Source organism: Podarcis muralis, chromosome Z (assembly GCF_964188315.1).
Source record: "Podarcis muralis chromosome Z, rPodMur119.hap1.1, whole genome shotgun sequence".
NCBI lineage: Eukaryota > Metazoa > Chordata > Lepidosauria > Squamata > Lacertidae > Podarcis > Podarcis muralis.
Genome location: NC_135673.1, coordinates 6,800,238 through 6,816,487, shown reverse-complemented (window position 1 = coordinate 6,816,487; position 16,250 = coordinate 6,800,238). Strand labels below are relative to the sequence as shown.

General features: G+C 42.7%; 1 protein-coding gene across 1 annotated transcript; it reads left to right on the top strand.

The window, feature by feature from the left end:
• The first annotated feature begins 2,973 nt into the window (after nt 1-2,973).
• Nucleotides 2,974-15,349, top strand: TLR4 (toll like receptor 4). The gene is given in 4 exon segments (XM_028715731.2): nt 2,974-3,317; nt 6,144-6,310; nt 10,822-13,034; nt 13,037-15,349. Coding segments are annotated over 4 exon segments (2,580 nt in total). The 5' UTR covers nt 2,974-3,161; the 3' UTR covers nt 13,081-15,349.
• Nucleotides 15,350-16,250: the final 901 nt, after the last annotated feature.

Here is a 16,250-nt window from a genome sequence, read left to right as displayed (position 1 = left end):
TTACATATTAAGAGAGAACTATATGAAAATGCATCATAGGCACCAAAAAGTCTGGCAAAAATGAATAAAACATGTAATAATAAGTGCTGGAGATGTAAGAAACAAAAAGGAACCTTTTACCATATGTGGTGTACATGCCCCGAAATTGGGAAATTTTGGGACATGATCCACGAAGAAATAAAGAAAATACTAAGAATATCATATAGTAAAAGGCCAGAGGCATTCTTTTTAGGAATTTTAAATGACGATATTCCAAAAGACAAAACTTAATTTTTCTTATACATGACGTCTACAGCAAGAATCCTGGTGGCTAAGTATTGGAAAGGGAAGCAGTTACCCACTAGGGGAGAGTGGCTATGTAAGCTTTCAGAATATTTAAAATTAGCCAAATTGACAGATATAATAAGACAAAAACCAAAAAGTTAAGTGAAAAAGGAATGGGAATGCCTAAAGGAATACCTTAAAAGCCAAGGTTTGAGGACAGAAATCTGGCTGAGTCTGGAATAACCTTTTGAAGTGAAAGAATCAGAAAGAGGGATTTATATCTAGATGCTAGGATAGAGATGATAAGGAAAACAGGAAGATACACTGAGAGGTAAAGGAGGTGTTGTGGGATTGGTGGAAGTCATTGTTTGTTTTCCTTTTTAGTGTTTATATTATTAATTTGTAAGATTTGGATTTGTTTTTCATATGCTTGTTTATGTGTTTTGTGTACAGTGGTACCTCTAGATACGAACGGGATCCGTTCTGGAGCCCCATTCGCATCTAGAGGTAAATGTAACTAGCGACGGCGCATCTGTGCACGCGCACGTCGCTTTTTGCCACTTCTGCGCATGCGTATGATGTCATTTTGAGCGTCTGTTCATGCGCAAGCGGTGAAACCTGGAAGTAACGTGCTCCGTTACTTCCGGGTTGCTGAGGAGCGCAACTCGAACACGCTCAACTCGAAGCATATTTAACCCGAGGTATGACTGTATTGTTATTTTTCTTTTGTTGTTGTTGTGTGAAAAATGCTTATAAGATTTACTATTTTTAAAAAATCAAAAATGTCAAAACACAGAGACAGTCTAATGTGAAAAATGGTTTCATTTTTCTAACAATTATGATCTTTAAGCTTAAACAGCAACATCACTTTTCAGATTGTTAAAAATGCTGACTGCTATGGCCACAGTCAAACACAGAGCTAAGTATGATGAATGCCCTATACATACATTACTGAACTAAAACTGAAAATAATACCCCCCCCCCCAAAAAAACTTTCATTGCAAAATTCATGTTTACTTCACCCACTTCAGGTGTACCGTATTTTTCGCTCCATTGGACGCACCGGACCATAGGACGCACCAGACCATAGGAGGGGGAGAACAGGGGAAAAATTTTTTTTCTTGTTCTTCCCCTCTAAAACAAGGTGCGTTCAAGGTACATTCACCAGAGCTTGTGGGGCTGGCGGTGGGGGGAAGCGCTGCTTTCCCCCACCGCCAGCCTCAAAGATCTCTGAAGCCTTTGGAGCGCAGCGCCCCGCTGCCCTGCAGAGGTTTGCGCGCAGCCGTCCCCAAGCTAGAGCAGTGAGACGGAGCCCTCCGTTTAGCTGTTCTGGCTTGGGAACAGCCTTGCTAGCTTCTGCAGGACAGCGGGGTGAAGGCACCCCGCTGTCCTGCAGAGGTTTGTGCGCAACCGTCTCCAAGCTAGAGCAGCGAGACGGAGCCCTCCGTCTCGCTGTTCTGGCTTGGGAACAGCCTTGCTAGCTTCTGCAGGACAGAGGGGGGAAGGCACCCCGCTGCCCTGCAGAAGTTTGCGCGCAGCCGTCCCCAAGCTAGAGCAGCGAGACGGAGCCCTCCGTCTCGCTGTTCTGGCTTGGGAACAGCCTTGCTAGCCTCTGCAGGACAGCTGGGTGAAGGCACCCACTGCCCTGGAGAGGTTTGCGCGCAGCCGTCCCCAAGCTAGAGCACCGAGACGGAGCCCTCCGTCTCGCTGTTCTGGCTTGGGAACAGCCTTGCTAGCCTCTGCAGGACAGCGGGGTGAAGGCACCCCGCTGCCCTGGAGAGGTTTGTGCGCAGCCGTCCCCAAGCTAGAGCAGCGAGACGGAGCCCTCCGTCTCGCTGTTCTGGCTTGGGAACAGCCTTGCTAGCCTCTGCAGGACAGCGGGGTGAAGGCACCCCGCTGCCCTGGAGAGGTTTGTGCGCAGCCGTCCCCAAGCTAGAGCAGCGAGACGGAGCACTCCGCAGTGCTCCGTCTTCCTGTTCTGCCTTTGGGCTTAGCGGCGCAGCCTGCATTCGCTCTATAGGACGCACACACATTTCCCCTTAATTTTTGGATGGGAAAATGTGCGTCCTATAGAACGAAAAATACGGTAATTCAAAGATTTTTTAATCAATTCAGTGAGTTAGTTAATCTGAATTAGCTCCTTTCAAGCACTATTTATATCTATATAATTGATCTCATATATACAAATGTGTTATGTGTGTATGTGTGTGTGTGAGGGGACACACACACACACACACACACACACTGTTCTATAGAGGTTTTATTGTCTTGTAAATCCCCTGAGAAGCGATCTACAAATCTCATAATATATTTGAATAATATGATGAGTGCATTGTATGTTGCATGCTTGTTCATGTATGTTTCTAATTATGTGAAATTAAAAATGTAATTTGTTAAATAATACATCACATAAATTTATTAAAGAATACATCAAAAGGAAGGGAAGAAAGAAACACAGTACAGAATGAAAGAACATAAGAACTGCTGGATCAGGGCCACGAGTGATCTAGTCCAGCATCCTGTTCTGACAAGAGGCCAAGTCCATGGGCAAACAGCATTCAAGCACAAGAGCTCACTCCTTTCCTGGTATTCAGAAGCACCGCCTACAACTGTGGAGGACAGAATGACAGAACTCCATAGAATGTGTAACTTAACCCACTGTCTAATCAGCTAAGGGGAAATCACATGGTAAAACGCAACTTCCTCTTGGCATTCTGTGGTCATCATGCCTTCCTAACTTCATTTACCAGCAACACGAACCCTGCCTAAGAGAAAGCCACCGAGCTGTTCTGTTTTCGATTTCACTTCCTTCTTCCAGTGCGTCTCTCTAGACGCAGCTCTCTACCCTTCATGGCTCTTACTAGGCCTCGTGTGGCGATGCAACTCTCCTTTTGTTAATGTTTTTTTCCCCCTCTTCAAACTGTGTGTTTCTTTCTTTCCACTGGAAGATGCCCAGGAATGGTTGCCTCTGCCCTTCACTGATCATCACATTCTCTTTGGCTGTGTTTTTCCAGTCCCAGATGATAATCAGAAGCCTCAACCCCTGCTTGGAGGTAGGTGTGCTTTTGAAATATGAGCTGATGTTTCCTCTGGACAGTGCCAGCCATTAGGCAGAGTGAAGCAGCTGGTTTTTAATGTCAATTGTCCTAGTGTTCTTACTGTGATTAGAAGAGAGATAAGCACCTGTAGGATTTTCAGCCTCAGCTGTCGGAACAACACAGCTGCACTTAGATACTCTAGGCACCATGACGTGGGGTGTGCACGCACAAAGGCATAATGTACTGGTTTGACTCTGTGAAATAGGGGTGTAGGAAGCTGGCTTGTACTGACTCAGACCACTCTGATCAATCTAGCTCAGTAATTTCCACATTGACTGGCAGGAGGTCTCCAGGATTTCAGGGGAGGAATCTTGCCCAGTCCTACCTGGAGATGCCAGGGATTGAATTTAGAACTTTCTGCATTGCTTGGGGATTGGACTAGATGACACTTTGAGTTCTTTCTAACTCTGTATTTCTATGATTCCATGAATGCAAAGCAGGTATTTTGCCACCGAGCCTTCCTCTGGAACCTTTTCTCTCCTCCTGGCGATATCTCTGAATCTCTTGAGTGCTAGGGTTTTTTTTCTTTTGTAAACCAAAGTGGTCGGAAACAGGTGTGTGTGTGTTTATGCCTTCTTGTACCCAGTTTCTCCTAGTGCCCATCAGTGAGGATTCTAAGGGGCCAAAGAAAGCACAGATTCATTCTGGTTGTAGTGAAATAGCAAGGCTGTGCATACAACAGTTAAAGTACATTCCAAGCTGGGGCGCCGGGTATGGGGCTTCAGCCCCCTCAATATTTTGAGGCGGGGGCAGAACCCCCCCTCAATATTGAGGGGGATACCATCCCCTGTCACTCTTGGGTGAGCACTGGGTGGGGGTCATGGGTGATTTATGCCCTCCACACACACCCGCCTCAATCACCAGAGCGCCCTGGCAGGCACCCACATGTCCCGGCAGGTGTGGCCTGATGGGGGGCATTCTCTTGTGTGTGTGACCTCATGCATACACGACAGCTCCCCCATGTGGGGCCCAGCTCAGCGCGCCTGATGGTGAAGCACATGACTTCCCCTGCAGAACACTAGTTTGTTAAGGGTGGAGGGAATTGTAGCTCTGTGAAGGCTAAACTATATTCCCCAGAATTTTCCAGGGGAAGTCATGTGCTTTAAATGTGTTTAAATCTATGATGTGTTTGGTGGTACGACAAGGTTAAAGTTCATAAATTGTTTAAAAACCATATTGTCAGAAGAACAATATTTATGGTCTGGATGAAATACAAAGACTTACTAGAGGGCAAGACCCCGAGGTGGCTATCACCGGTGGAGGCCAAGGCTCGAAAAAGACCCAACATGGAGGCCTACTGGCCGAAATATTGGGAAATAATTGAAAAAATTGGAGACAATTGGAGGTTGCAGAGCCAGGAGAAATTAAAAAATAAGGTGCGAGACTGGCTACACTATGCTCAAATTCAAGAGGTTTTTAAATTAGATAAAAAAGTTGGTTTCCAGGTGGAAAAATCGAAACTAGAGACGGAACTGTTAGAACCAAAAACTAAGTTACTCTCGAGAATGTACAACTTGCTGCTTAAATGGAATACACAGGATGAGATAGTAAAATCCGCCATGATAAAGTGGGCACAGGACATTGGGCACAACATTATGTTTGAGGACTGGGAAAGGTTATGGAACACCGGAATGAAGTTCACGGCATGTAATGCCTTGAAGGAAAACATTATGAAAATGATATACCGGTGGTACATGACTCCAGTTAAGCTGGCTAAAATATATCACCTGTCTGATAACAAATGTTGGAAATGTAAGGAGGCGGAAGGGACATTCTTTCACCTCTGGTGGACCTGCCCAAAAGTGAAGGCCTTCTGGGAAGTGATTTACAATGAGTTAAAAAAGGTATTTAGATATACCTTTCCCAAGAAACCAGAGGCCTTCCTCCTGGGCATGGTGGACCAGAAGGTGTCAAAGAAGGATAGATCTTTGTTTATGTATGCTACTACAGCAGCAAGAATCCTCATCGCAAAGTACTGGAAGACACAAGATTTACCCACGCTGGAGGAATGGCAGACGCAGTTGATGGACTACATGGAATTGGCTGAAATGACTGGCAGAATCCGAGATTTGGGAGAGGAAATAATGGAGGAGGACTGGAAAAAATTTAAGGACTATTTGCAAAAACATTATAAGCTGTATGAATGTTAAGAATGTGTACGATTAGGAAACTTTTGCTTCAGCAACTTGATTAGGTGAATTGGAAACTAAGTTATAAGAAAGACGAGGTGGACAACATGAAATAACTATATTATGTTTATTTTAAGGTACAAACTGAGATACAGTATTTTGAATTTAGAAACATAGTATTTGAAAGATACAGTAAGATATGAAATAAGGTAACAAATTGCTGATGTTTTAATCGCAAAGAACGCAGGGTTCGGAAGATGCGGGGAAGTCCAGTTGGAATGATAAAAATATTCTGGAAAGTTGGTTTTTATGTATTTCTTTTTCTTCTTATTTTTTTCTTTACTCTTTATTCTGTAAATTTCTGACTGTTTGAAAGAAAATTTAATAAAATATTTTATAAAAAAATAAATAAATCTATGATGTGTTTGTAGCACTCCTTCTGCCCCAGTGCTTTACTGCCTTGCCCTTCCCACTCTCCCTCTTGGTTAAGTCATTGTGATGGCTGTGACAGAAGGTAAAGTAAGTCTTGTACCACTGACCACTGTTGTGCAGATTGTTGCTTGGTCACTCCTAACAATTAGGCATGTCTTCCTCATTCTCTGTAGCATCTTTATAAACACAGTTTTATCAAAATGACCTGTTCTTGTTTCAGGTGATCCCAGGTATCACTTACAAATGCATGGAGCTGAACCTCAGTGCTATTCCACCGGATATTCCAAATTCCGCCCAGAGCCTGGATCTCAGCTTCAACCCACTGGGAATCCTGACCTCAAATTATTTCTCACCACTCTTCGCACTAAAGTTTCTGGACCTCACTAGGTAAAGTAGTGTATTTTTATTGCTGAGACCACTGGCCCAATTGGCTTCATGTCATGTTGAGAGCTAACGACAACAGATGCAAAGCTGGTGCAAATGTAACAGTTGGTGCAAACATTACAGCATCTGCTACATAAAGCTACTGGGATGGGAGTCTCCAGGCATGTCTGTATGGTTCTTGGGACTCTTCCCATGACCCTGCTTTCCACCCTCCAGAAGTTTTTTGTATAGCTGCAATGTGTGCTTAAGCTTTGATAATGCTTCTTGCTTGCTTGGATGGAGGCAAGAGGCATGCGAATGTATAGAAACAGGCCTACTGTGCAGAAGGTAAAATTTACATTCTTTTGCTCTCCCTACTTCTGCATTCACCACTTAATCCACCACTTGAAGGTTGCTGGGATAGGAATATGGCCCTTGGCTGGAAAAACACGATATTTATAATATTTATGAATTACGAATCATGAATCATGAATTATGATTCACGATTTACGATTAATGATATTTATGAATTATGAATTACGATTCATGATTTGCAATTCATGATACTTATGATTTAGGATTCCTGGTATTTATGAATTATGAACCATGAATTATGATTCGCTATTTTTGATTCATGATATTTATGAATTATGAATTATGAATTACGAATCACGATTCGTGATTTAGGATTCATGATATTCATGAATTATGAATTATGAATCACGATTCATGATTTAGGATTCACGATATTTATGAATTATGAATTAGGAATCACAATTCATGATTTAGGATTCACGATATTTATGAATTATGAATTACGTATCACGATTCATGATTTAGGATTCACAATATTTATGAATTATGAATTACGTATCACGATTCATGATTTAGGATTCACAATATTTATGAATTATGAATTACGAATCATGATTCATGATTTAGGATTCACGATATCAATTATGAATTACGAATCACGATTCATGATTTTTGATTCATGATATTTATGAATTATGAATTACGAATCACAATTCATGATTTTTGATTCATGATATTTATGAATTATGAATTATGAATCACGATCCGCGATGTGTGATTTGTGATTTATGAATAAAAACCATGAATTATGAATTATTATGAATTATGAATTATGAATTATGATGTGCTGTTACTGATATTTGTGAATTATGAATTATGAATTGTGGTTTATTTATGGTTCCTGATTTCTGCTTCATGAATCATTGTATTTATGATATTTATGATATTTATGATATTCATGATTTATAATTTATAATTTATGAATTGTGAATTGCTTTTATGAATTATGAGTTATGAATTACCTTTTATGAATCATGATTTATGAATTATAATTTATGATATAATAAACCACAGAGCCTAGGGCCTGCCAATCAAGAAACGGAATAGAAATCCTAATTCAAAATCAGGAACGGAATCGAAATCTTGATTTCAAAATCAGGAACGAAATTGAAATCTTGATTTCAAAATCAGAAACTGAATCGGAATCTAGATTTCAAAATCAGAATTCAAATATTGATTTCAAAATCAGAAATGGAATCAAAACCTTGATTTCAAAAATCAGGAATGGAATCGAAATCTTGATTTCAAAATCAGGAACGGAATCAAAAGCTTGATTTCAAAATCAAGAATGAATCAAAAGCTTGATTTCAAAATCAGGGACAGAATCAAAAGCTTGATTTCGAATTCAGGGGCATAATCAAAAGCTTGATTTCGAAATCAGGAACGGCATCGAAATCTTGATTTCAAAATCAGGAACGGCATCGAAATCTTGATTTCGAAATCAGGAACGGAATCGAAATCTTGATTTCAAAATCAGGAACGAAATTGAAATCTAGATTTCAAAATCAGAAACAGAATCGAAACCTTGATTTCAAAATCAGAAATGGAATCAAAACCTTGATTTCAAAATCAGGAACAGAATCAAAACCTTGATTTCAAAATCAGGGACGGAATCAAAAGCTTGATTTCGAATCCAGGGGCAGAATCAAAAGCTTGATTTCGAAATCAGGAACGGAAACGAAATCTTGAATTCAGAATCAGGAACGGAATTGAAATCTTGATTTCAAAATCAGAAACTGAATCGGAATCTAGATTTCAAAATCAGAAACAGAATTGAAATATTGATTTCAAAATCAGAAATGGAATCAAAACCTTGATTTCAAAATCAGAAATGGAATCAAAACCTTGATTTCAAAATCAGGAACGGAATCGAAATCTTGATTTCAAAAATCAGGAACGGAATCAAAAGCTTGATTTCAAAATCAAGAACGAATCAAAAGCTTGATTTCAAAATCAGGGACAGAAACAAAAGCTTGATTTCGAATTCAGGGGCATAATCAAAAGCTTGATTTCAAAACCAGGAACGCATCGAAATCTTGATTTCGAAATCAGGAACGGCATCGAACTCTTGATTTCGAAATCAGGAACGGCATCGAACTCTTGATTTCGAAATCAGGAACGGAATTGAAATCTCGATTTCAAAATCAGGAGCGGAATCAAAATCTTGATTTCAAAATCAGGAACGGAATCGAAATCTTGATTTCAAAATCAGGAACGGAATCGAAAGATTGATTCCAAAATCAAGAACGGAATCAAAAGCTTGATTTCAAAACCAGGGACAGAATCAAAAGCTTGATTTCGAAAATCAGAATCAAAATTGAAATCTTGAGGGTGAGCTCCCATTGCTTGTTCCCTGCCAACCTATCAGTTCGAAAGCACGTCAAAGTGCAAGTAGATAAATAGGTACCACTCCGGTGGGAAGGTAAACAGCATTTCCATGCTCTGCTCTGGTTTTGCCAGAAGCAGCTTAGTCATGCTGGCCACATGACCCGGAAGCTGTACGCCAGCTCCCTTGGCCTACAGAGCGAGATAAGCACGCAACCCCGCAGTTGTCCGCAACTGGACCTAACAGTCAAGAGTACCTTTATCTTTACCTACCCTGCCTATCTGACTGGGCTCCTCCTTACAGTTGGTTGGGGTGTATGTGAGCAGGACAAACAAGGGCTTGCCTTATCTTTGTGGTGAGGGTAAATTCCACTAATTTCTGGTATGTGTGGAAGTATATAATCCTGGTGGTGGCACAGGAATTCAACCTCCTCCAAGATCCTGTATTTGCTACTACTACAAGCCGTGGCTAATTTTCAACCATCAGCTCAAAGAGAACAATGACACACCTCAACGGTGTTTCAATCTCAGGAGCATAATAGAAGGGAAAAATTGGATGCTCCCAAAGGCCAGTGGGAACCAGCTTGCTATGTTTCAATATATGCTGTAAGCCACCCAGAGTGGCTGGGAAAATCCAACCAGATTGGTGGGTATTATTATTATTACTAATAATCCCACTCCCCACTACAACAATGCATCTGGAATAATGCTACATCATTATGAGCACTGCTTCAACCAACAAAACTTATTGTTTGAGGGGGCTTCTGAGATTTTTTGAGTTTGAAAGCTAAATTATCCCACAGACAGTCCTGATCTGCTGGGCAGATAAGGGATAAGGCAACCTCTCAAGTGACCTGGTCCTGGGCTGTATAAGGCATCATACATTACTACCAACACCTTGAACTTGGCCCAGTAGCCAAATGGCAGCCAGTGCAAATCCCCCAAGCCAGGTGTTAAATGTTGGTTTCCCTGCAGCTGCAGCCTCTGGACTAATCCCATGCATAGCCTCGCAGAGGAAAAGGCAGTGATCCAAAGGAGTTCCCTTTGGAGTTTTCCTGAATTGCAAGGGTTTGGACTAGTCACTAGATGATCCTGGGGGTCCCGCCCAACCCTACATAAAATAAAATGGTGCAATAAAATGGTGGCCTGCTTGTACAGACAATCCTCATTTTGTGCTCCATCTTCCTTGGGACAGCTCTTTAGATATTTGAAGATGGCTCTCATATCTCCTCTCACTCTTCTCCTTCATAAGGCTCGGTTTCCAGACCCTTGACCATGTTGGTTGCCCTCCTCTGCAGACGTTTCAGCTTATCAATATCCTTCTTAAATTGTGGCACCCAAAACTGTACACAGTATTCCAGCTTATTCTGACCAAGGCTGAGTAGAGCGGGACTATGATGTCAGCTGATCTGGACATTATACTTCTGTTGATGCAGAATATTTTACACCCCCACCTCCAGTCACTGCCTCCTTGGTCATGAGTAGTGACAGGGATTACCCTTATCTCCCTGGAAAAGTACAAAGAAATGAATTTGGAAGAGTGACATAATTTCCCAGTTGCTCTTTCAGCTCTATGAGTTTTTCAAGGTTCAGATTAATTCTGATGGATCTGAATTTTACCCAGATACTTTGGAATAGTGAAGGGGGGGTGTACACATGCACATACAGATTTTCTCTGTTTGTGGAAGGGTAAGAGATGGAACCAGAGGGAATGACAGCCTCAACATTTCCCAAAAAGTCCAAATGTGCCCATGAGCTTTAAAAGGTTGATGGCTGCATAGAGCCCATGAGCAGCCCCCTGTTTTCAGATTCTCTCCTTTTTTCCCCAACAATAGATGCAACATCCAGAATATCGAAGACAATGCCTTTGCTGGTCTCTGTAACCTTTCTGTCTTGATCCTGACTGCCAATCCTCTCCATTTCCTGGGTGCAACAGCTTTTCATGATTTGACATCCTTGAAAAGACTGGTAGCTGTACAAACTGAACTATACTCCCTGGACAACCTGCCCATTGGACAATTGACATCTCTCCAAGAACTGAATCTGGGAAACAACTACATTGATTCATTGAAGCTTCCTGAATATTTTTCCCACCTACTATTTCTAAAGTTTTTGAACCTCCAAGCAAACAAGATATCTTCCATTTCGGTAGGAGATTTGGATGCACTGTCAAGCCAGAACCTCACACTTGTGCTATCTAAGAATGACATAAAACATATTGAGGTAAATGCCATTGCAGGACTTCACCTTCAGAAACTATCTTTGAGAGGCTGCTTTGAGAGTAGCACCATTATGCAAGCCAGCCTTCAGAATCTGACTGGTTTATATGCCAACAGTTTAGTGTTAGGAGACTATAGGAACATTAAGAAGCTGCAGACTTTCAGTAAAGGTATCTTGGATGCCCTATGTCATATGCGCTTGCAGGAGATCACTCTCATCTGCACTAATGGTGATGTTGATAATACAGATGACCTCTCTCTTTGCTTGAACAACTTCTCCACTATACGACTGGTAGATACCTACATAAAAGACGTGTCAAATTTCCCAGAAAACTCAAGCATACGCCATCTTGAATTCAAGGACTCCAGATTTAGACAGGTGCCTTCAGTGAGGTTGTCTTCCTTGAAGGAGCTAAGATCACTCCACATCACCCGCACCAAACAGCTTGTTGAATTTGAGGAGGACTTTCAGGGACTGCAGAAGCTCGAGACCCTGGATCTCAGTCAGAATGCTCTTACTGCTGACCTTTGCTGGCTCTGCCTCAGAAAAGGGGTTCCAAATTTGAAGTATTTGAATCTTAGCTTCAATGTTAGAATCAGTTTAGAGCCTGAGTGCTATGGCCTCCCCAAACTGGAAATGATGGATTTACAACATACCACACTCAGTGGAGCAGGAGAGCTCCCTGTTTTTCTGTGCCTTCCAAATCTCATCTACCTTGATATTTCACACACCCACACAAATATTCAGTCAGAATGCACATTTTGTGGGTTGAAAAGTCTGCAAGTGCTGAAAATGGCTGGCAACACCTTTGAAAACAATAAGTTGCTTAACACCTTAAAGAACCTCAGCAGTCTGCGAATCTTGGACATTTCCAATTGTCGGCTGCAATATCTCTCCCTTAATAGCCTAGCCAGCCTCCATGAGCTCCGCGAACTGAACATCAGTCATAACAAGCTCCTGGGCCTCCATCCAGAGGCCTATGTCCACCTCCAAGCCCTCACTATCCTGGATTTCCATAGCAACCAGTTGTCTGTTTTAACAGAGAAGGATCTACAGAATTTGCCCAGCAGCCTGAAGAATCTGGACCTCTCTCAGAATCTTTTTGATTGCTCCTGTGACAACTTGCATTTCTTGCAGTGGGCCAAAGAGAACAGGAACCTCCTCCGGCATGTCGAAAACATGATCTGCCACAGCCCCAAGCACTTAAGAGATGCCCGTCTGGTGAATTTTGACCTAGCTTCTTGCCGTGTCAGTACAGCCACAGTGGCTATCTCAATGTCCATTTCTGTGGTTCTAGTCTTATCTTTGATTCTGGTTTATAAGTACTATTTTCACCTGTATTATTTGGCAGTGTTGCTTGGTGGACGCCGTCGCTCTGCTGAGGAGGACAATGTCTACGATGCTTTTGTCATTTACTCCAGCAGAGACCAGGAGTGGGTGAGACGGGAGTTGGAGGAAACTCTAGAAATGGGAGTGCCTAGTTTCCGCCTCTGCTTCTTCTATCGCGATTTCATCCCTGGAGTGCCTGTCATCACCAACATTATCAAACAAGGCTTCCAGAGCAGCCGGAAAGTCATCACTGTTGTCTCTAGTCACTTCCTGGAGAGCCGATGGTGTAACTTTGAGCTCGAGGTAGCTCAGTCTTGGCAGCTGCTGGACAGCAAAGCCAGTATGATCTGGGTTGTCCTAGATGGGACGGACAAAGCAGTTCTGCAGCGGAAGTTGGGCCTGTTCCGCTACTTGCGGAGGAACACCTATTTGGTGTGGAAGGACTCTGAGTTGAACCGGCATATATTCCTGAGACAGCTGCGGTCAGCCTTGCTTAATGGCTAAACATGGACAAGGAAGAACTGAAGCTAATGTTAGTAGGTTAATGTTAGCAGGCTAGGGCCATATCTCAATTTTTCTGTTGCCGTGAGCTAGCCACCAAGTCAGGGCCGACACTTTGCTGGCTGAGGCAAAGGACAAGATGGTACCCTCCACCAAGGCACATGCAGAAAGCAACTGGATAGTTAGTGGAATTGTACTCCAATACTGGTGAAAGGACAGTGACTTCCACTGCAGTTGAGGGCAGAAGGAAAACGTAAAGTGTACAAGGCAGGCCACTCTCAGCTCCATCCACTCTCTGCCCCTCAGCATCTGCCAACTGAGGCAGATGCCTCACTCTGCCTCATTGTAGGGCCCTCCCTGCACCAAGTGAAGGCAATGTTTGAGAACAAATGTTATGAAGGGTTACTTTATTGAGCCTTGAATAATTTCCATCTGGGAAGCAATGTGATGCACTACAAATGTCCTTCTTTACTGGGGGCAGTCTCTATTCCTTGACTCGGTTGAATTTATGTTTTTCCCCTCCCCATTTCTTTGCCTTTGGGGATGTCATTTATAAGTTTTCAGTGGGGGCTAGTCCATTTGGGCAAATGGAGCATGGCCCCACCAACCTCTGTGAGCCCTCAACTTGACCCCACCTGCCTGCTTTTCTGGTTTACAACCTGTCCAGGGGGGGGAGCACTGCCTGCCAGCTTCCTCCTCCTCAGTCTCTGTGTTATCCCACTTGCAGAACTCAGCAGGGAGGAGGATGGAGAGGATAGGCAGGTCATATGCTCTGGCTTTATCTAGAGATGCTTTCTGCCCCACCAGTCCAGTGGGCACTACCTCCTGCTGTTGCTTATCCTCCATGGCTCAGCACCCTCCCCATAATCCCTAGTATGTGTGTGTGTGTGTGGAAGGGAATGGCTCCCTGTTTCTAGCATGGATATAAAAACGTGAACATGAACTTTTAGTGGGAAGCTACTGTTTTGCACACCCAGCTGCTGAGGTATATTTTTGAACTGCTGATACCATATTATCACTCACTCCTCCATAGTATATCTTTACTCTGATGAACAAACACACTTTCGGCTTATAAATTCATGGGATGCAGCCTACTGCTGAGTATATCAATGCACAAGGCAGAGTAGAGCCTTCAGCAATGTGTATAATGATATTTCAGGGTGCAGGGTAGAGACCTTGGCATGGTAATAGGGATGCTACCAAGGTGTCACTATTCTGATCAGTAAAATTCTGGAGGATGTGCAGGGTCAGTGGGTGGGGGACAAGGGAATGTTCTGGTTGGATGACCCTAATAAAAGAATTTAGCCTTTATCCTTGGGGAAATGTGTATGTGGTGTATGTGGTGAGGGATCTTTAAGAGGGGGAAGAGGAACATGGTGCCCTTCACTTTGCCTCCCATCAGCCCCAGCCAGCATGGCTAGTGGACAAGTATGATGGGAATTTTAGTGCAACAGCACCTGGAGGTCTAGAGGTCCAGAGGTTCCCCTTCCCTTCCATAAGGAGAGCATTTCAGAAGCTGCATCCACTGGCCCATTCCTCACCTGAACAGTCTCTTCCTCCACCTCTGATATGACCTGTGTCCCCTTCTCCATCTCTGAGGGCTCTGACCTTTCCTCTGCCCTGGTTCCTGCCTCATGGGTGGTGTGAAACCCCATAACTGCCCCCCTCTTCTGGGTCAATCCATGACTTACTGAAAATGAAACAAAAATGAGTTGAATTGTGTATTACTAACAATAATAAATGGGAAGCAGAGAGAGAGTAAGATAGGCTCCTTTATTTATTCAAGGTTCTATATTGTCTATGCCTAGTAAAAGGAAGAGGGAATAACATTATTATTATTATTGGGTGAAGGGTATGTAGCCATAGGCCTGGAGCAGACGTGGCCCCCATCCCTACAAACAGTATGGCTGTCACACTCCTGTTTCATGGGAGGTAACCAATGGTTCCCTATTCAGGTGCTTTGTGGAAACAGAGTTGCTTCCTGAGACATTGTACAGGAAATAAACAACAAACAAACAAAAATATATGACTTTCCCCAAGGGCAGTGTTTATTTGTTCATTACAGCAAATAGGTTTTTGAAAAGAAGTGTTTTACTGTGTTTTGATCTGCTTTTTAACTTATTGTTGATTTTAAATAGTTTTGAATGTTTAAAGAGTTATTTTATAATGCTTGTAACTGATATTCTTTTTGTAAACAACTCTGAGGTTTTATTATAATCCAGCGCTGTATTAATTTGTTAAATAAATAAATAAATAAATAAATAACATAATGAATTAGAAAAGGAGAATGCCTCTTCTAAAATGTAGAATTCTTCTTCCAAAATGACTGTTGCCACCCACAGCCTTCCCCCTTTAATAAGTACTATTATTATTATTATTATTATTATTATTATTCACCTTCTAATCTGCTAATCTGGACGCGGGTGGTGCTGTGGGTAAAACCTCAGTGCCTAGGACTTACCTATCATATGGTTGGTGGTTTGAATCCCCGTGGCGGGGTGAGCTCCCGTCTTTCGGTCCCAGCTCCTGCCCACCTAGCAGTTCGAAAGCACCCCTAAGTGCAAGTAGATAAATAGGTACCGCTTTATAGCAGGAAGGTAAATGGCGTTTCCGTGTGCTGCGCTGGTGCTGGCTTGCCAGAGCAGCTTCGTCACACTGGCCATGTGACCCAGAAGTGTCTGCGGACAACACTGGCTCCCGGCCTCTTAAGTGAGATGAGCGCACAACCCTAGAGTCGGACACGACTGGCCCATATGGGCAGGGGTACCTTTACCTTTAATCTGCTAATCAAGTTAATCAAAATGTGTGCAGTGGAATAATCCAATGAATTAATCAGCTCAACACCTCTGCCCTCATCATCTGGTATTTAGTGCTGTGGCATTCATGGTCTGTTTGTGGGCGTCCCAGTAAGAAGCATCTGCTGGGGTGCTCTGAGGACATGTTGCTGTTCTAAATGGGTCTTTGATCTGATCCAGTGGCTGATCTTCTTTTCTGCTTAAAGTGAAGTAAACAAGGACATTGCTCAAGGTCCTTATGACTGAGGAAAGAAGAGAAAGCTTAGGACAATGTCAATATTAGCCTGGATTTCAGAAGCTACAGCTTTAAATTAAGGAACAAAAGGTAGGGGAGAATCAGTTTGCTACTGAAAATGACTGCACAGGCATCTTTCTCTCCCTCCCTCCCTCCCCTTCCTCTCTCTGTGGGTCCTTGACAA